This window comes from Nilaparvata lugens, chromosome 4, assembly GCF_014356525.2.
Source record: "Nilaparvata lugens isolate BPH chromosome 4, ASM1435652v1, whole genome shotgun sequence".
In the NCBI taxonomy this organism is placed as follows: Eukaryota; Metazoa; Arthropoda; class Insecta; order Hemiptera; family Delphacidae; genus Nilaparvata; species Nilaparvata lugens.
The window spans coordinates 29,017,314-29,038,605 of record NC_052507.1 but is presented as its reverse complement, the minus strand read 5'-3'; the positions used below and the strand labels follow the sequence as shown (position 1 = coordinate 29,038,605).

At 34.6% G+C, this 21,292-nt stretch overlaps 1 protein-coding gene across 5 annotated transcripts in view; it reads left to right on the top strand.

Moving 5' to 3' along the window:
* Positions 1-21,292, top strand: part of LOC111046519 (ubiquitin carboxyl-terminal hydrolase 34) — a 101,240-nt gene that overhangs the window by 64,374 nt on the left and 15,574 nt on the right. For 4 of the 5 annotated variants that reach the window (XM_039427288.1, XM_039427289.1, XM_039427286.1 and 1 more), the window contains 10 exons: positions 1,814-2,017; positions 3,523-3,695; positions 4,575-4,741; positions 5,659-5,885; positions 9,039-9,310; positions 9,764-9,887; positions 11,034-11,597; positions 12,601-12,846; positions 13,820-14,072; positions 15,221-15,474. In XM_039427288.1, coding sequence (XP_039283222.1) covers positions 1,814-2,017; positions 3,523-3,695; positions 4,575-4,741; positions 5,659-5,885; positions 9,039-9,310; positions 9,764-9,887; positions 11,034-11,597; positions 12,601-12,846; positions 13,820-14,072; positions 15,221-15,474 — 2,484 coding nt within the window. Of the gene's footprint in view, positions 1-1,813; positions 2,018-3,522; positions 3,696-4,574; positions 4,742-5,658; positions 5,886-6,719; positions 6,992-9,038; positions 9,311-9,763; positions 9,888-11,033; positions 11,598-12,600; positions 12,847-13,819; positions 14,073-15,220; positions 15,475-21,292 lie in introns of all 5 variants that reach the window. The other variant, XM_039427287.1, reaches the window with a different exon arrangement.

Below are 21,292 nucleotides of genomic sequence, written 5' to 3'. Positions count from 1 at the left end.
TCGGGAAATGAACACTGCTTTCCATCTCCACCATTCCATCGTCATTCCATTCTGTGCTGTTTCAAGCAAGCCACTCCGGGCTCTCAGGCACCGGCCGCAAAACATCGACATTAAGTTTACGTAGATGAAAAATGTTGTGATGTAATTTAATGAGTATAAAATAGAAATATAATTATTTGAGTTGCAAATTCATCATTGTATAGGAAGTTGATTCAATTCTGGGGGTTCAATGAACCATTGAACACATAGGACGAGCCGCCACTGCCACTGACTTCAGTCAACTCAGTCAGTTGCTTACAAGCAACTAGGTGCTTAACGTGCTTCCTGTGGGTATCAGAACTGAGGTCCATAGACTGAGTCACCACTGACCGTCTATCACTAAGGGAGTTGCCGAGAAGTGAACAAATCGACCTAATCTCGGTTGCGCGAGAGCTTCTCACCGAATGTCCATCACTTATTCAACTCTCTACCTGAACTGCGGAAGAATAAGGAGTGAACAAACAACTTATTTTTCACAAATGCTTATCTTTTTTCAGGAACTATCACGATTTGTCAAAATCACAAACTCAGTATGAAAACATATTGTTTTTCATAACTGCTTATCTCGTTGATACATTAACAAGCCAGTTGGCTTACGAAAAATGATCAATTTCAAAAGTCTCATCAATTTTCAAAGCTTCCTTCTCATCGTCAATAAAATTATTCAATTCATTTTATTATTTGTCACAGGCTAAACAACAGTAAGCTTCGACAATAGTCATGTAACCTACATTAAAAACATAAAAAATTTAAAATTCATATACAAAGTTGTACTTGATAAATTTTTAAAATGATGAAAATATAATTTAAGAACTGATATACAGAGCGAGTCATATGTATGGGAACCCTTCAATAAGTTGGGGACTGTTGTGGATATAATACTGTGACTTTCAGGATAAGTTATTATGTGATACATCATTTTAAAGGCCTTCTCAAAACTAGAAAGATGTCATCAATAAAAATGGTATATGATACTTTTAACCAAAATGGCGGTTGATTGAAGTTTTAGTTTTTAAAGAAATAATTGATAAAAGTTCAATCAACCGCCATTTTTGATCATTTTGATCATGTATCATTTTTGTTGATGCCAATCCTATATAGAAACAGTCATAAAATCTGGAAACATGAACATTATACTCGAAAGTAATACGAGAGATTCGTACTTTATTTATTTTATATTTTGTTGTTTTTCTTCAATCAGTTGATTAGGTATTGCCAACTATAGGGACATTGGGCTATCAACCAGCTTTTCAGTCTTGTCCTAAAAATTGTCAGGGTTTGAGACTCTTTCAAGTGGTTCGGCAAGAATTACATACTTTCTTACCCACATGCTATGAGCTAAATTTGTAAAAGGTCGTTCTGTGTGGCTCTATTCTCAACGCACCTCTGGATTTTGTGTTATTATTATGGATATTTGATCCTGTTGTCCAATTTGTCTTGTATTTAAATGCAAAGATAGATAAGTAATATATGAAGAGCAGGGAGAGTCATTATTGCTGCTGATCGGAAGAGGGAACAGACATGCCCGACATGATATATTGGTAATTATTTATAAAATTGATACTATGGTGGACCTTTACTCAAAAAAATTTGTCCTTATGAATAATTGGTACAGAAATGATTGTTTCTATTGCATTTTTCTACATGAATTGCCACTCATATCAGTCTTCTTTATAACTAATTGCCGTAATCGATACTATCTACTCTATAGTACGTAATATCATGTAAACAATTGTTGGAAACTTTAATTGACTATATAATAATATTTTTACAGGAAAGTGAAAGAAAGGCTTACAATCCTAGAAGCTTTTGTAAAGTTTACACGATGGATCACCAGCCTTTAAATACTGGTGAACAAAAAGATATGGCGGAATTCTTCATTGATTTGGTATCGAAATTGGAAGAAATGACTCCAGAACTGAAAAAGCTAGTCAAAACGTTGTTTGGTGGAGTAATCAGCAACAATGTTCTTTCTTTAGTAAGTTGAATCCAAATTTATTCTCAATTTTCATTCTTATTTTATGTGGTGGTACTTTTTATTATTTTCACTTCATACCAGAGGCGTCTAAAGATACAGGATTTGTTGGTTTAAATTTGTAATCATTTAATATTCTGAATATTGTCTGATCATAATTATTTCTATCGCCTAGTAAGTACTACGATCTGCTAGTTGAAGCTAATTGTTGAATTCTTAGAATTTGTACCGAAACCACTATCTGTGATTGCCCCCAACTTGAACAAGTCGAAGAAATCAAATACTTGGGGCTAGTACTAGATAATAAAGTCATATGAAAAAAGCATCTAAACTATTTGAAACAGAAACTCATGAAATACATAAGAGTATTCTATCTCTTAAGATAACTAAGTAACTCCATTCTATTAAAATCTGTACGGTATACTATGCTTTGATAAATTCTAAACTCGAATATGGTCTAGCGTTGTGGGGAGGAGCATACACAGTAACTCTGAGGCCGATAGTTGTTTTACAGAAATCTTTCATTCGCATTATCTCCTTCAAGGCAAAGTTGGAACTCACAGCACATCTCTTTAGAAAATTAGCTATACTTCCATTGAAAAATTTATATGTCTACAAAGTGCTCAGGAACTTCTTTGATAGAAGCGTTAATGGCAATGAGTATTTTAATTTGAAAAACAATAATTTGAGAAATAAATACGAAGCTTGTATACCTAAACCAAATAAAAGTCACTTCATGAAATTTTTTTCTTATTTGGCTCCAAAGTTCTACAACCTGCTGCCCTTGGAGATAAGGCAGTGCAAGATACGATCAAGGTTTTTGAGAGATATCAAGAGATTTGTAATGGAATGTGAGAATATAGATACTTTTTTTAGAATTCTCATGTAGACTTGTATATCATAATATTGTACAATATACTTCAAAGCTAAAATTGATAAATCATCGATACTGTTATGTAATATGTGTCACTTCATATGCGACTCAGTAACTACATTTTAGCGCTATAGTTTTGTAATCAATTTTATATCACCATCTCAAACAGGTTTAGTACCTCGAGATGCAAATACTCAATTGGCATTGCATTTTATTTTGTAATAGTATTTTCTCATGTTGTAAAATTTGTATTGCTTTTATTATGTATTCTAAGATGTTGTAATTTTATATTTCTGCCAATAAAACATTTTCATTTTTCAATTATATATTAGGAAAAACGTGTGCAGTTGGTCACGAATATGAGGTCCAAATTCACAAAACTACAACTAAACTGGCCTATCTCTTCTGAATACCAAGCAAAAGTCTTCTTCTTCTAGTTTTCAATTATCTTATTTTTCACAAATTGTTATTTATTTATCGCTAATTTTCAATTTCTTAATTTTATTAGAAGACTTGACTACTAAACACGCAACTATTTCTTTAACTAGACACTTTCAAAACTAGACACTTTCGAATATACCGTATTGATTATCAAATGTTACCTCGATTTGTCATGCTTGAAAATCTTTTTCAGGACTGTGATCATGTTAGCAGAACTTTAGAAGAGTTCTACACTGTGCGATGTCAAGTAGCAGATATGAGAAATTTATACGAATCTCTAGACGAAGTAACTGTTAAAGATACCCTCGAAGGTGATAATATGTATACTTGCTCACAATGTGGCAAAAAAGTCAGAGCTGAAAAGAGGTTAGCTATTAGCTTATTATTAATTCTCTATGCATTTGTTGATAAAGTTATGTTATAGTAAAACGTTTATACTTCATAATTTCTATTGAAATGCAGTTTTCAGTCATTTCATTTTATTTCATTTAATGCTATTACGTCCTATGACTATAATAGGTTCTGTAAAATGGCTCAACTCACACTTACGCGACTCAGGTCGAGAAGAGACTCGACTCTAGTCGAGAGCATGTGTTTCCAAATGGTGACACTCAGACCAGTCGATTCTAGTCTCCACGACGTCACCATTATTTGAAAGCACATGCTCTCGACTAGAGTCGAGTCTCTTCTCGACCTGAGTCGCGTAAGTGTGAGTTGAGCCCAATTCACCCCAACATAATAATGCTTGATGTTGGAAAATTGAAGTAATGTATTAGCCATTAGCCTATAACTTTATAATTTTGAAGTGACACATAACCTAGTTACATTTATACTGTTGTATAAATTAGAATTGGAACAGTTTTGGGCTTGTAAGCCTGTGGTACTTTTCTGTAAGTTGTGTAATTCTGAATGATTAAATGAATAAATAAATCCCATTAATTGTTTTCATTGAAAACTCATGCATTCAATAGAATCTTCTTGTAATGTTTCTTGCAAAACTTCCATTTCTTTTCCTGGATGAAACAACTCAATTTTTATTTTATTATTCTTAAGATTCTATATCGAAGGTGTAAAAAACAATTTTGTAGTGGTAATCAGTGACTCATTCACTAGTGGCTCACTTGATTTTGATTAAGTGATCAAAATCATCAAAAAAATGAAGATAACTAAATTTAGATATTTACATTTATAATAAAATCATAATGTGATATCGCTTTATTAATTGTTTATGCTTGTTTATTACAGAGCCTGTTTCAAAAAGTTACCTCAAATCCTCTGCTTCAATACAATGAGGTACACTTTTAATATGGTGACAATGTTGAAAGAAAAAGTCAACACGCATTTTTCGTTTCCTATGAGGTTAGACATGTCTGGATATGTGGAGAAGCATCTAATGCCTCAACATTATCAAGGTAAAATTTGTAATTTGAAGAAAAAACAATCGATACTGATAACTAGCTATTGATATGCTTTTATTTATTCTCTATATAGAATTAAGAATATCAATCTCATCATGTAAATACATTGACTAATAAAAATATCATGTAGCAAAACAATATAATGATTGTAGGGAATAAAATGTGAAATAATCTGCAATGATAAAAAAGAAAAACATGCCCAATCCTGAACACTTGTGTAATACCCAACGATTTATTCAAGTTTTAAAGTAGTTTCAAATTGCATCCCAAGATTATTTGTTATTCAATAGATGATTTTCAATTAAACACATCTTTTGGAACTACTTGTTTAAAAAATCGGAAAACGGACAGTTCGGGCTGACCATGATGACCTTTTCCCAATCATTCATATGATTTGTGTATAATTCAATGTATAAATAAATATTGTTTTATTTTATGGAATTACTTGTACTAGTGCACTTTTTATTTTATTTGATGAAAAGACCGGTTTTGGGTATTCTTCAAATAAAAGTAAAAAGGTATTAGTAATTCCATTTAATAAAACTATCAAATATAGCCGTATAGGAATGAATCAAAAAATAATATTGATTCAATTTAATATATGTTTTTTGTGAATATATTCATTATTTTCCTTCTTTTATCCATTAATTCATTTGTCTATATCAAGTAGCTATATGAGAATAAATGAAAAACAAATATTGATTCAATTCGCGTAAAAAGTGCTTTTATCCAAGATTTTTCTTTATAAATTTAAAGAATACCTCTATGAGGCTTCTCAAACCCACCTTTATCATCAAATATTTTCGGATCAGTCTTGTCTACTCTTACAGACTATGGGTTTTACATGAATGTATTCATTATTTTCCTCCATTTGTGCATTGATTTATGTATGAATCTATTTGTGTGAACAGAAGAGAAGCGTCAAAGTGAGAAGGACGGCAAGGAGCCGGAAGAGACGTACGAGTACGACCTGATTGGAGTGACGGTGCACACGGGGACGGCAGACGGCGGACACTACTACAGCTTCATCCGAGACCGCGACAGGGCCAAGGACAAATGGTTCCTGTTCAACGATGCCGAAGTCAAGCCCTTCGATCCCAACCAGATTGCGGCCGAGTGCTTTGGCGGAGAAATGACGGTAATCTTATTGTGCTTAAGACTCCTATGTCACCGGTATTCATCTGATACTTGAGAGAAAATTGTAATGTTTCAAACTTATTGGTACGGTTGCACAATGTAAGTTAAATTTCAATCATGATGAAATGCTATAAGAGCCAATTGACATGGATCAAATTGAAATTCACTGGAGAAACCTTTCTTTTCTAAAAATAAAAAATACTTCTCTGATTGGTCTTGTGGCATTAAATCACGATTAAAATTTAACAGGCTCTTGTGCTACCGGGCACAAATCATTTAATTTAATCATGTACTATGTTTCAAGATTCTCTTGTAGCATGTAATTAATAACGAATAGCCGTTATACTGCCTGAATAAATTAAAATATATTTGGCATAACTTACTTTGAAAAAATTGTTTGACTTGAATGTAGGCAGTAGGCACAGTAGAAGTTTTGGGCTGGCACTTGTTTCTCTCTCCATAATTATAATGCTTGATCCAAGAAATGAAAATGTTTGAAGGACTTTATTGTGAAAAAACTTATAAAAACGGAAGTTTCGTTTAGAACAATTATCGTATAACTTAGTGCACCGTTTATGTAGCAAAATAGTATTCCTAGAGTTTGCATACAATTCTCTTATCCGTGTTTCTCACTACAGAATCATATTTTCTCAAGATTTGTATGTTCATATTATATTGAGATTAATAAACTCAATTGAATCTAGAAATATCCCGATATTCAATCTCCCGATTTCCACTTCATTATCTTGGATTTCAATTGAACTTAGTGCATTAATGAAAGTTGATTTAAGTTTATTCATAGCACGCTTGTAACTAATAATTTGTGTTCTTTCAGAGCAAGACATACGACTCGGTGACGGACAAATTCATGGATCTGAGCTTCGAGAAGACGAACAGTGCGTACATGCTGTTCTACGAGTGGACGCGGGGTGACGCCGGCGAGGGTGGCTCCAAGGAGGAGGGAGAGGGGGTAAGTGGGGGTCCGGGGGTGCAGCACACCCAGGAGGCACCCCACATCACCCTCTCCACCGAGCTCGAGGGATGGATCTGGCAGGACAACATGCACTTCCTCCAGGACAAGAACATATTCGAGCACACCTATTTCCAGTAAGTGTCTCCATAAATTACCTTTCTGGATAAATCCACTTTGTTTTTATACATTATTATTGAATGGCATGACTTGGTCTTTATACTTATCTCTCTTGATAACTTCAATTTTCGTACATTCTATAATGACATGACTTGAAATTTAAATTTATTTCACTCACCAAAATTCATTATTATAATAAGGGTGGCCACTAAAGTAACGTTTTACATGTCCGATTGGACTGTCAATTGTCTTTGAAATTGAAATATTTGTGTTGAAACTATTAAGTCTATGCACTTTCACTTGATATGAGTACTAACATTCAAATTGAGGTTTAATGTAAATGCTTGGAAATGAGATTGGTTGATAGCTACCATAGAGTAGAAACACCGTAAAATAATAGAATTGAACATTGAATACCATACCATATAAGTTAATGTACCTTTAAAGTACCGTAAAGACACTTGTATAATTTGTCTCCGCAGCTACTTATTGAAAAAAAGATGAAATAGAAACTGGTTGCAGCAATTCCATTCCGAAATATGAATATTCAATTATGGCTTAAGATAGTTTCACTCCAACAAAAACATACAATAACTAAATATTTTGATAGATGTTTGAAAACATCATTGTCTTTGTTTAATTCTAGTATTTTGTGAAACAACGTTTTTATGATGTTGAGATTCAATATCTGAAATATAGAATGAATGAAATTCATCCTATTCAGATATTGGATTTTAACATCATAAAAATGTTGTTTCTCGAAATACTAGAATTAAATAAAACTATTGATGTTTCAAGTTTCAAGTTATTTTATATTTTTGTTGGAGTGTAACAAACTAACGCCGTAATTGAATATTTATATTTCGGAATGAAATTGCTGCAACCAGTTTCTATTTCATCCCTTTTCAAATTGAATAAGAATGTGTTAACATCTTGGCAATACATATACATATAATCTCAAGAGTTGATGTTCTCGTAAATTATCGAAGTCACGTTTCTAATGAATTTGTATCAAAGTCACTCTTCTAATAAATGTTTATATTCATTAGAGCTACTTGCAAATCTTCTAAACAAAGTCTAAAGAAACCGAGGTCTGGATACACGGCAATTTTGAGTCTTGTTTTGAGGTTTGCTTGGTTAATGTTTGTCTGAGCTGAAGAACAGCTAAAGTGTTATCAATATAAATAGTATAGTATTGTATAATAGTATAGCGATGAAAAAGATATCAGGTAACTTAGTATTTATTTTATTACAACACAACTAGTTTCAACTCTTCAAGAGCCATTTTCAAGTGTAATAATTCAAACTTATTGGTACGGTTGCACAATGTAAGTTAAATTTCAATCATGATGAAATGCTATAAGAGCCAATTGACATGGATCAAATTGAAATTCACTGGAGAAACCTTTCTTTTCTAAAAATAAAAAATACTTCTCTGATTGGTCTTGTGGCATTAAATCACGATTAAAATTTAACAGGCTTTTGTGCTACCGGGCACAAATCATTTAATTTAATCATGTACTATGTTTCAAGATTCTCTTGTAGCATGTAATTAATAACGAATAGCCGTTATACTGCCTGAATAAATTAAAATATATTTGGCATAACTTACTTTGAAAAAATTGACTTGAATGTAGGCAGTAGGCACAGTAGAAGTTTTGGGCTGGCACTTGTTTCTCTCTCCATAATTATAATGCTTGATCCAAGAAATGAAAATGTTTGAAGGACTTTATTGTGAAAAAACTTATAAAAACGGAAGTTTCGTTTAGCGGGAACAATTATCGTATAACTTAGTGCACCGTTTATGTAGCAAAATAGTATTCCTAGAGTTTGCATACAATTCTCTTATCCGTGTTTCTCACTACAGAATCATATTTTCTCAAGATTTGTATGTTCATATTATATTGAGATTAATAAACTCAATTGAATCTAGAAATATCCCGATATTCAATCTCCCGAATTCCACTTCATTATCTTGGATTTCAATTGAACTTAGTGTATTAATGAAAGTTGATTTAAGTTTATTCATAGCATGCTTGTAACTAATAATTTGTGTTCTTTCAGAGCAAGACATACGACTCGGTGACGGACAAATTCATGGATCTGAGCTTCGAGAAGACGAATAGTGCGTACATGCTGTTCTACGAGTGGACGCGGGGTGACGCCGGCGAGGGTGGCTCCAAGGAGGAGGGAGAGGGGGTAAGTGGGGGTCCGGGGGTGCAGCACACCCAGGAGGCACCCCACATCACCCTCTCCACCGAGCTCGAGGGATGGATCTGGCAGGACAACATGCACTTCCTCCAGGACAAGAACATATTCGAGCACACCTATTTCCAGTAAGTGTCTCCATATATTACCTTTCTGGATATTATTGAATGGCATGACTTGGTCTTTATACTTATCTCTCTTGATAACTTCAATTTTCGTACATTCTATAATGACATGACTTGAAATTTAAATTTATTTCACTCACCAAAATTCATTATTATAATAAGGGTGGCCACTAAAGTAACGTTTCACATGTCCGATTGGACTGTCAGACGAACAAATAAATCTTCTCTGTTCATCTGTACAGCGGTTTTTCTACTGGAGACCTACGTCGAAGCCGATTCACTAAAATTTAGGGCTTCGACTGCATTGTACATGTGAAACGTTACTTGTGGCCAATCTAATCTAGTAGAAAAGTGAAAAAGTATACTAATACAAGTCCAAATTGAAAAAGTCGTGTTGATTGCGGCTTACCGTTCCCTTTTACGTGTTATGTAACTGTTATGTGTTTTTGTGTGCAGATTCATGTGGCAAATTTGTGGCTACATCCCGCAGACATTGACGAATTGCGAAGAGGTGACTCAGATGGCAGCACAGTTGACCACAACCTTCTTCATGGAAACGTTCATCCATGCCAAAGAAAAGGTATGACATTATTTCCATGGTTTTATGATTTTGCAGTACGTTACAAATATTTTTTAATACAATTATTTAGATATTTATCGATTGAAATGTATTAGTAATTATTACTAATATCAGAGAAAAACAGAGTATCAAAGCCTAAAATATTAATAGGGAGTAGTTATTTGTGTATACGTATAAGTTGCACTTTATTTGTTAGTCCTTGAAGCAGTCCTAGAGGCTCAATATTATTGTACCTATCTATAACATCTTATCAACATTTTTTACTTGAAACATCAGGCCACGCAACTGTAATAAACATGTCATAGACACTACGGTCTGATGTTATAAGTGGGTACCATATTGCACAAAAATATTGAGCAACAAGTTAGTTCAAGTACTCGAGTGTAACTTTTTCTCCTGGGAAACGTTTGTCATGTTCCCTGAGTGAGTAAAAGCAATTTGACCCCATTTAACACAGATTACAGTGTTAGTCCATCTACGTTTATAACAGTATATTGTGAGGGTTAAGTGTAAGTAAGAGAGGGCCGACTGCGCCCTAACTTTGCCCTCCCAGGTATAAAATAAAGGCAGTCATTCTATTCTATTCTATTCTATTATTAAATTTTAACTTCATAATTTTCTTCAAACAGCTTGTCAGATACGAGTCTAAGATACGTCTATATATATTTAATGGGTTTGCTTGTATTCACTTTCAGGGAGTAAAATACGACTTGAGATAGTAGGTGGAGAAAATGATTTATTTGTACATTGAAGCATTCTGATAGGGCTATTTCATTTTTCCAATTGAAAATCCTATATTTCGTTCACAAAAATGAAGTCATCCATTCATTCACAAGTTATACTTTTTTGCAATGTGTAATACTAAAATTACTTATATAACCCTACTTAGAAACCAAAGCAGCTGCTCGACTTTTTTACCAAAACCAACTACAACTCGTCTTCTAATTGGCGGGACGATAGTGATAAGCAGCATAATACCCATCGTGAAAGATTAATATTACATAAATTACTACTTGATAATGGCCAGAATCGTTCGAAACTAGTCGCGTCTCAAATAAAATAAAGAAAGGGTACTGAGTTAATAGTTCTATGTAATTATATTTATTAATATAATTATATTTATAATATGCACGATTGCATTTGCAGCCGACGATGGTGCAATGGATGGAGCTGCTGACGAAGCAGTTTGTGGTGTCGGGTGTGGCATGCGAGTGGTTCCTGCAGCACATGGCGCACAACAGCTGGTGGCCGGTGCAGATCCTCATCAAGTGTCCCAACCAGATCGTTCGCCAGATGTTCCAGCGCCTCGCGCTGCACGTGATCAACCAGTTGCGCGCCAAGCACGCGCCTCTCCTGCTCAAGATGGACTCGGACGACGAGGGTGGGGGCCTCGAGGACTGCGACCCGGACAAGATCGGCTACCAGTCGTGTGTCACCATGTTTGTGCGCATGCTCCTGTCGCTGATGGAACATGGAGCCAAACCTCACCTCAAGCACCTCACCGAGTACTTTGCGCTGCTCTACGACTTCAGCAAATTGGGTGACGAGGAGAGCCAGTTCATGATCTCGGTGCGCGCCATCTCCACCATGGTCAACTTCTACCTCGGCCAGAAGCTGCACGACTATGTCGAGGTGTTCAGCGAGGAGGAGGAGGAGGATGACGTCATTCCCATGCCGGCTGACAAGTACAAGCCTGCCTCTTTGGAAAAGGTAAGTTCACAAAAATTTTTCAATTTGCAATTTTTATCATTGAAATTATCTTGCACTAGCAGGTAACCCGTGTTCCGCAAGGGTCTTATTAAAAACTTGACAAACTGAAAACTTGCCCTACTGAAATCTTGAAGAATTTAAAATAGGCCTATAACCCTCCTCGGTAAATTAAGAATCTATATGCAGAATTTCAAGTTATTCAGTCCAGTAGTTGAGACGTGATGATGCGTCATTCGTGAATATCATATCCCATATGTGTATAAGCCAGTCTTTCCTTTTAGATGTAAATCAGGATCTCAATTGTCAATTGGATTACTTTGATTACTCAGCCTACTAAATAGAGTGATAAAAGAATATCAGTACAACTATCCGAATATTAATAAACTTATCATTATGGATTCTCAATGATTTTTCAATAGAAAATATTATTCCCTTCAACGTCATTTCATCTCAATTGAAACATTTGATATCTAGTAATTTGTGTTGTAGCTCCTGTCTAGCACTCTTCCAAATTTTGAATACCTACTTATATCTAAATTACTGTAAATCATATTTGCTGTGTTCAAATATTTTTACGATGCGTTTACATTAGAACTCCAATTATCCGAATTAATTGAGACTGGACCCCATTCGGTTAAACAATAATTCGGATAATTGTAGTTTGAAAAAAACGGAAAATTCAGAAAGAAACCTCCGTTAAACATATACGTGTTATTATTATAACCGGTTAAATACTCTACTGTAAAAATTAAACATTGTTAAAAGAGTGTTAATGCTTTTTTATAAACATATCTGGAATTCGCGGAAATCAGTGGAAATTTCATTCAATTCTTTCTGAAAGTGTTTCGGATAATTTGAGTATCTACTAAGTTTTTCATCGTCAGAAATGAAACTGAATATTCTAAAAAAAATTTTTGATGCTTCCCTTTTTGTCTTTGTCCTTTTTTCTTTGTTTAAAATCAAGTTTTGCTTATATTTTGTAATTTTACTTTTGTTTGAACAGATGATAACATTGGTAGCAATGCTGGTGGAGAAATCGAGAGGCCCGGATCATAACCTGAGGTTGTCCAATGTCGATTACAGCGCCATAGCTGGTGGCAAAGGCTTCCCATTCCTCTTCCAGCAAATCAAGGACTACATCAACCTGCACCAAACACGTAACCTCATCTATTCGCTTTGTCGGTGGAATGACCGGCTTGCCACGCACATAGTCGCCATGATATTTACCGCCATTCAAAAACATGCTGACGTAAGTACTGAATACCAACGAATTAATTGTTTTTCATTATTCCATTTCTATGATGTGTCTTCTTCACCTGACAGGTGGATCCATTTTATGTCAATAGAGTTTTGATTTTCAACCTGGAATTATTTATTAATTAGTTTTATTTATTGGAAAGTTAGAATATGTAAGGGCAGCAGGGAGAACCATTATTGCAATAATTTTACCCCACTTAATCGATAACGTGAATAAAACTTATTAAATTATTTGTAGCTATTTTATTGGAAGTTCATTTGCCAATAAATGTCATGCTATGACATTGAATGCGTCATATTTGTAGTTTCATATTGTTTAAGAAATCAGAAAGATAAGCTACACGAAAAAATAGATTGGAGCAGCAATATTTATTTTAATTCAAGGCTGATTATCACGTATAGGTGTGTACGTATATAAGTGAACTTGTCTGGTACAGTGAGATTAATATTCACCAAGTCTGAATTAGAATAGTCTGATTAAAACTTGAGGGGATTATATTTTGACTGCACGGGACATGTAGCATACACTGATACTGATTTTGAACAAATATTACAATTTAATGTGCAAAATGTTATTCATCCTTTCAATTGAATCAATACCGAATGTCCCAAATTAATATTTTTTTTAATTGTAATTGATTACTTCCTGTTTTTAATGTAATAATAAATGCTTTTAATTAATGAATTGATTTGGAAATCACCAATGAAATGAAAACATTCTTTATTTGGCGGAGTGAGTCCTCTCTACTACTCAACCTTCATTAATCAACAATAGTTTATCATAATCGTAATAGTCTACAAAATAACAGTAAATATACACTGTAATTTCTAATTTAAATGTAAACTGTAACCTTATCTAAATTTGGGAGAGGAATAGCACCAGGTTACCTTATTTTTCCTCCCCCTATTGTTTGGATGATGTACTTATTATATAAATAAATTGAATGATGAATGTTGTGTTGTAGATCTGCCAGCCGTTCTTCAAGCTGCTGACGCTGCTGACTGAGATGTCGGGAGGGCCGAACGGACTGCCTTGTTTCACCCAGCTGGTGCTGAGCCGAGTGTGGGACGTGGCAGAGGTGTGTCCACACTCGGCACTCGAGTGGCTCGCCATCCAGGTGGCGCGCAACAAGATCGCGCACCAGTGGGTCATGCAGAACCTCGACACGTGGGTCGAGCACTATCTACTCGCGCATGTCAATCAGCGGGTTCGTTCGTGTAAGTATTGAAGCTGTCACAACTTTGTTTATTAAAACAATACATTTGATTAGAGTAATGAATCGTTCACCAAAATAACGAGCAACTATTATCGGATTTTACATCATAATCAATCTTTTCTGGAATCTATTTTAATTTTTCGAAAATTATTTTTTATTGATCCTATTATGTCCCTAATTTTGATAATTTATTGGTCTAACTTGAGGAAGAAAAGAGGTTTTGGGCTGGCGCCTGTTATACATGATGTTTTCGCAATTTATTTATTTATTCGATACAAACATAGAAAGGCTCACAGATAAATTCCAGTAAGGGCCTTAATGACATACCTGATAACATAACAGTACAATAAAAAAGGAAAACAAAAGAAAAATAGTATCGCACTTCATTAAATATTCACAACGATACAGTAAAACTGATAAGATTAGAAGAGAACGATATTTGAGTTGGATTCGGAAAGTTAGTGAAGGGGTATAGTATGAAAAATATGTATATATACAATTCTAGTGATTCAGTAAATAAATACAATTTATCTAACAAATCTAGCTTCTAGTTATCCTTTAAATTGAAAGATGTGCGAGATTCATTTCTAAAGTTCACTGAACGTTACTAAATCTACTTATGTGCTTATTTTATTCACTGTAAATATTGAACGGGCCAATTAATACTTGCGGTTTGAATCATTTTATGTCGTTGATTTATTTCATTTTTCCTTAGTAGAGTAACCAATAGTAACTCGAAGCTTCTCAAATTGTGTACAAGTTGTCTTTTATTTGGCAGGGCAAGTCGTCTGTGATTGCAACTAGTCAAATTAGCAACCTTGCGAAATTAGAAATGAATATTTACAAATATAACCATAATTTCAACTCCAGTTAAACTGTTACACCCGGTTGTACAAAATTCTATCAACTTTTAATCCCGATCATATGCCACGGGAACCAATCAGAGAAGCCTTCTTCTCAGAAAAACCTTATTTGATTGGTTCTCGTAGAATTTAATCGGGATTAAAATTTAACGGGATTTTGTGCAACCAGGCCTTATTGGGCAAAAGGGTCTCAGCTGACTAATAATTTCAATTTTGTGGGAAAATATATTTCTGTTCGTATTTTATTTTTCGATAAACAGTGTTGACCGTAGTTATGTTGTTACAGCTGCTGCTTACTTGCTCGTGTCACTGGTGCCAAGTCCACAGTTCAGGCAATGCTACCGAGCAGCACGACAACACAAGGAGCTCATTCTGTCTCCCGAGTCGCAGGAAATCCTGCACACCGTCTACACTGTTCTGCTCAGGCTGCTCAAGAAGGCCAGGCACTATACCGACATCAACACGCACAGCTCTTCAAAGCTAACTACTTATTTCACTCTGCTCAATTTCTTTGCTGTTTCAAAGAAGGAAAAGCTTATGGTGAGTTGTAACTATTTGACAATATTATTAATTTAAGGTTTCCATTTTCATCCATGCATTCCATACTTTAATATACTGTTTTTACAGTACTTTAACAGTTTTTACATACTGTTTTAATTATTATAATATTTCCACTTTTAAATGAGTAGTCGGACCAGCTAGATTATCAATGTACGTGAAAAATAACAACGTTTTGAATTCGTCAACTAAAGGCTCCTCCCTAACTTCCTCAGACCCAGTGTGCAGTATAGTGTTTTGATTCCACACTATCACAGTCTAACCTCTCTCTCAAAAACACCTTTTCAAGAACTCCACAGCTGAACTGTGGTCACTGCTACCTGTATAGTTGTTGTTATACGATAGCTGACAATGTACACTTCAGTGTAAAAGTCGTTTTAACCGAAAAAGTGGGAATTTATTCCACCATAACCACTATAAGCTAAGAAAGTGAATGTACAGATGGGCCTTCGATCTTTCAGTAATCCGGACTAAAGTCCGGTCTCTCATGTGTGGACCAAACATTGAGACCAACACAGAAATATGGTACATCGTAATTACAATTTCATATTTTAGACCTTGTGGCCGTTCTTGAGATCAGCCTTCAGTCCTTCTGATATATCAGACTATTGGCCGATTTCTACGAATGAGGAATCTTAAAGAGTCATCGGAGTCACTCCATTTTACAGGAGAGCCATGAAAAAGCAGCCTTTCGTAGTCACAAAAAAACAGTGACCAATAGAAATTATGATTTTTCTACAAAACAGTTTTTACTGTTTGTATTGATCTCAAGAAATTCTGGATGAATGACTATTACCAGTATTCAAAACAACTAGAACTCGTCTTCTCTTCTTCAGTTGCTCAGTATTATAGTTCATGTAAAATAAGTTGAGACTTGGCTCACCAATCGAAGAAATTACAGGGTTGCCAAATCGTGTAAAACTGCCACTTTCTTATATTTTCAATTTAAGGTCATAATTGGATGTAGAATACCATCCCCGATATCCCAGGAGTGCTAAAAATGTTTTAGGTTTGAAAGATTAAAAATGAATTCAACTTTTTTGATGAAATTGGAAACATCGCGAAAATTTTCTTTTCTTTTGAATATCACTTCTCTCAGAATCATGGAGCGTTGTAATGCGTGATAATTTTATATAAAACTAACGAGGAGAATGTCTCCTTTCTATTGGTGTCTAGATCATTTTTATCCGATCTTTAGTTATGTTTTAATTATTGATTATGTTTGTCAATGTCGTGACATTTCTAGCAGAAAACATGACATTTTCGACATGCTAGAAATTTGTTTCAGAAGATAAATGGGTGGTGAAAGAAAGAGAAAAGAGACATTCTCCCCGTTATTTTGATATAAAATTTTTACGCATTATAACGCTCCATGATTCTGAGAGAAGTGATATTCAAAAGAAAAGAAAATTTTCGCGATGTTTCCAATTTCATCAAAAAAGTTGAATTCATTTTTAATCTTTCAAACCTAAAACATTTTTAGCACTCCTGGGATATCGGGGATGGTATTCTACATCCAATTATGACGTTGAATTGAAAATTTGAGAATGTTGCAATTTTACACGATTTGGCAACCCTGCAATTTCTTGGAATGAAGAGCCAAGTCTCAACTTATTTCAACACATACTATAGTTCTAATGATTTTATGAATCCCTGGTACTAGAATTTATTATGCAAGTTTGGGAGAAGCAACTGCCAGTATCCTTTCAAAATACTTTGATTAAATGAAGAAATTCGTAACTTATGGATAGTATTCACTATAGTCTTATGATTACACAATAATTTTTATTGAAAGTATTCAATCTATAAGAACTTATTTATAAAAATACTTAATTCACTAACTTCTGTACTTCAAGTGTAAAATTATTCTTTGAAAATTATGTTATGCTTGTTTCCATAGATAGAATCCTTACCTCTATTCTGATTATAACTTTCCTTGTGTTGTAAGAAAATTTCCACAGCAAATATTATGAAAGAAATGGATATACCAAGTCCATACAAAATGAGAGCTCCATAGAGTTTTTGTAGTCTAAGTTTGTACTCCGTAATGCTCTTGTAGCCTTTGCGTTTTCTGAGTGGCTCCGGCTCTGTTGATCTATGTAGCAAAAACACAATTCCCGACTCGAACATCCGTTTTATAATTGCGTTCATTGGACTGGCCAAAGCTGATCCTTTTTTCAATAGGAAGGGCGACGCACTAGCTTCTATTGACCAGCCTTCCATCAAACACAAAGGGTCCTTGCTTTTCATTTTGTTGCCTCTGTTTTCTGAATAGTACATCATGAACCGTTGTGAGCCAAACGCAACTGTGTCTCTATCCTCGACGATAGCTTTAATTAAAATTGTAAACGATCCATTTTTGAACTTTTTAAACTTACTTGCAATCATTTCCGCCGGTCTGTGTCCATCTGTGGTTTTGTTGAATATGTTGAATGATTGTGGCACACCGAACACCTTCAAATCCAATTCCAAAATGTCGTCCAAGCTCCTTATGTTTGCTTCCGGCCACGATACTGTCATAAATGCTCCCAGCTTCGCCTGGTACATTGAAAACATCACTAGTGAATACATCATCCAAAGTCCTGTGAACTTTCTGCTGGGCAGTTTTTCCATTTTCCATCCTACAGATTGTCCCAAACTGATTCCGTAAATTGTGAGAGCTACTGAAGCTGCGTCTATACGTTTCCTTCTTTTGTTGCTGAATGCCATGTAAATGCTCAAAGTGATAGCTCCTACAATAGCTGTCATTGTTAGAACCCATGTTCCAAACGTGAATTCTTTGGTGTAAATATGCCAATAGGATCGGTAAGGACCCGCCGCACATGGTATTGCCCAGCTGAAACGCTCTGTGTATAATATGTCGGTGAATTCCAAGCCAGGAAGGAAGTATATAATGTGTGAATATATTCCGAAAGCGAAATCTTTCTCTCCTGATCGGAGGCTTTGGCCTATCTGCTGTGGTATACCGTCAGCTGCCGAATATCCAAACTCATCCAGTACACTGTGATTAGCAGGCATCGATACAGCTGTTTTGAAATTCATCTTTTTCTGAAGAATTGTCTGCATGTACCCTCCCGCCCCTGTTATAGTCCATGTTCCATTCTCTCCTGACTGTATTATTGATTCCGGAGGTCTGCTTTTTCCAATGCCTTGCAACATACATCCATATAAGTTATGCATTTTGTTTTTTGGAAATAGATCAGTTTGATTCTGAAAAGTTCCCTCTGAACGTATCCACTTATCCAGTAAAACTGGTTGGCCTGCTTTATTGCAGTGTGTTATTCCATAAGGATAAAACGTGAAAATATCTATACTGATTTCACCAATAATAAGAATGATAACATCTACCAGTCTTATTTTCCAAAATGTATCCATGATCATCATAATTTTGTCCTGATTCTCTTGTTTAGTATAGTTGTTTTGATTATTCATCAATATTAAAAATGAAGCCCGCTGAGCTAATAATTCTGGTTTCACTATACACTCCAAACAAGTTAAAATATTTAAAAACAATATATTTAGTCCTCTGTTATCTCTAAAATCGTTCTCCGTTGTAATCATACGAGGTCCTGTGTAGGTTATGAGAAATAATTCAATTGTAGTGAGATATTCAAAATTACTGAAAACTATAGCAGGGTAAGAACTGCTCACGTATTTGTCGCAAATCGATATTAAACATGATGTTACTGAATTAGAACGATCATAATAATCATTGAAACTATCCAATTCGGTTTCTAAAGAAAGCATTGTTTATAGAATTCTTCTCCGAGTGGCGTGTGCTGCAGAGCTCAACTACTCAAATTCTCACTTGATCGGAATCGTTTTTCTCTGATAAACTGTGAATTGTTATTCTCACTTATTGGAAGTATTCCTAAATCTATTTACATTTCATCATTCAGATACGAGTAGATTACCGCAAACCTGCCTGTTTTTGATTAATCTAGTAATACAGAGGAACATATCCCTGGCAATTTTTCAATTGACATTACCAAATTGAGTTGTCCAAACCAAACCAATTGAGTTGTCCATTACCAGATGGAAAATATTGATTTTCATCAACCAATGCAATAATGCCCCAATTTCGTAATCATTTGCCTTTCTGAGCAGTAATTCGATTGAAGCACAAGCTCTTAATCTTTGTCTACTTTTTTGCGGATTACGATATAATTCGAATATAATTGAGATGATTGTTGTAGGATAGATTTTCTAAGTAGATAATAGACAGCTTTCTGTGGCGAAAATTAAACTAAACTCAACTAAATAGACTACTTCTAGTGATTTACGTTGATAGCATTTTATGTTTATACTTCATGATAGAACAACCCTTCAAAATTGGAAAAAACTATGTTTAATTGTATTAATAGTTTGAAGTATTTTTTCCAAGGATAACAAATTTTGACGCTTGTTGGTGTGTTCTATTTCTGTCTTCCATGGCGTTTTCCATTAGTTATCCAAGGCCACTCTATATGAACAGGCCGAGCTCCTGCAAACGTGACGTCACAAAAATAGGCCGACTGGCAGTCGCTTCTCGTATTCTGTAGCCCATTCTCCATCCATATTTTCACAATAATCTGCTATTCGGTGGCTCATATTTTAATAAGAAAGTATTGTAATTCAATAGCTCATTAAGTAGACTCTTCATAATAGTGAATACTCACTGTTTATACTTAATTTCAATACTGTCTATACTTAATGGGCATGGAAAAAATGACTAACCACAAGTTGCTTTTCTGGAAACATCTATTATAGAAATACGTACTAAGAGTTGCACTTACTATCCAATTATTATATCTTTAGTATTATTTACACATTTTTTCTATTTTAACCTTACTACTAAGCTTTTCCAGTTTCCTCTTTCTTGGATAATTTTTCCCTTCTCCAATAAGACTGGATTTCTTCATTTTACTGTTCAACAGAATATTAAAAAATGTGAACACACACTTTTTTGAAAAAAAAACATTCAAATCATTATAACAAGTTTCGCAATCATGAAATTTTACATTAACGAGGGCATTCAGCATTACATCCATTAAAGTTTTTCTCTGATATTTTCAATTATTTAGAAATGCGTATTCGTACCGCTCACTCAACATCAAATTGAATATCTTTTAATCAGCAAATTTGATGGATACTTTAGATTGCATCTGTCTATTACTGAAAAGTAGCATGAAAATGCGTTTGATTTGAGTACAGAACTTATCAAATACGAGGAAATTCACACATTCTATAAATATACGCTCTTCAGTGCTGCAAATCTGGTTTCGAGATTGTCAGTATGAAATTTCCCTAATAGTACGTACATATTTGAAATTTAAAACATTCAGTAACTGCTCTACTATTTCCAATAAAGTATAAACAGTGTGTGTCAATGCTAATTGAGTGAATAAGTTTTCCGCGATTTTTTGACGATTTCTCTCTTCACTTTGAACAAGAACATTATTCTACTAGTCCAGCCAGATCAAGAACTTTTTTGAGAATGAATAGTTGTCATGCTCGTCGTTTACTGAAGTGAGGGTACGACAATAAGCATTATTAAATCGAGCTCCTTTAAATACATGACCAACATTTAGTACTCTCCAACATTTGGATATGGTATCTAGAAAGATAATAGTATCCTCAAAATTTTCATTCTGAATGTTGCATTCTCTTGAAGCTGCTACATTTTTCTCATCAAATACCTGAACCGGCAGGTCAGGTTGCAACATCCTCACGTATAGTAAATCTTCCATAGAAATGTTCTATACACACTCGCGAAGATTTAATTTATTCATTATTACTTCTATGTATAGCTCGAAGCCAT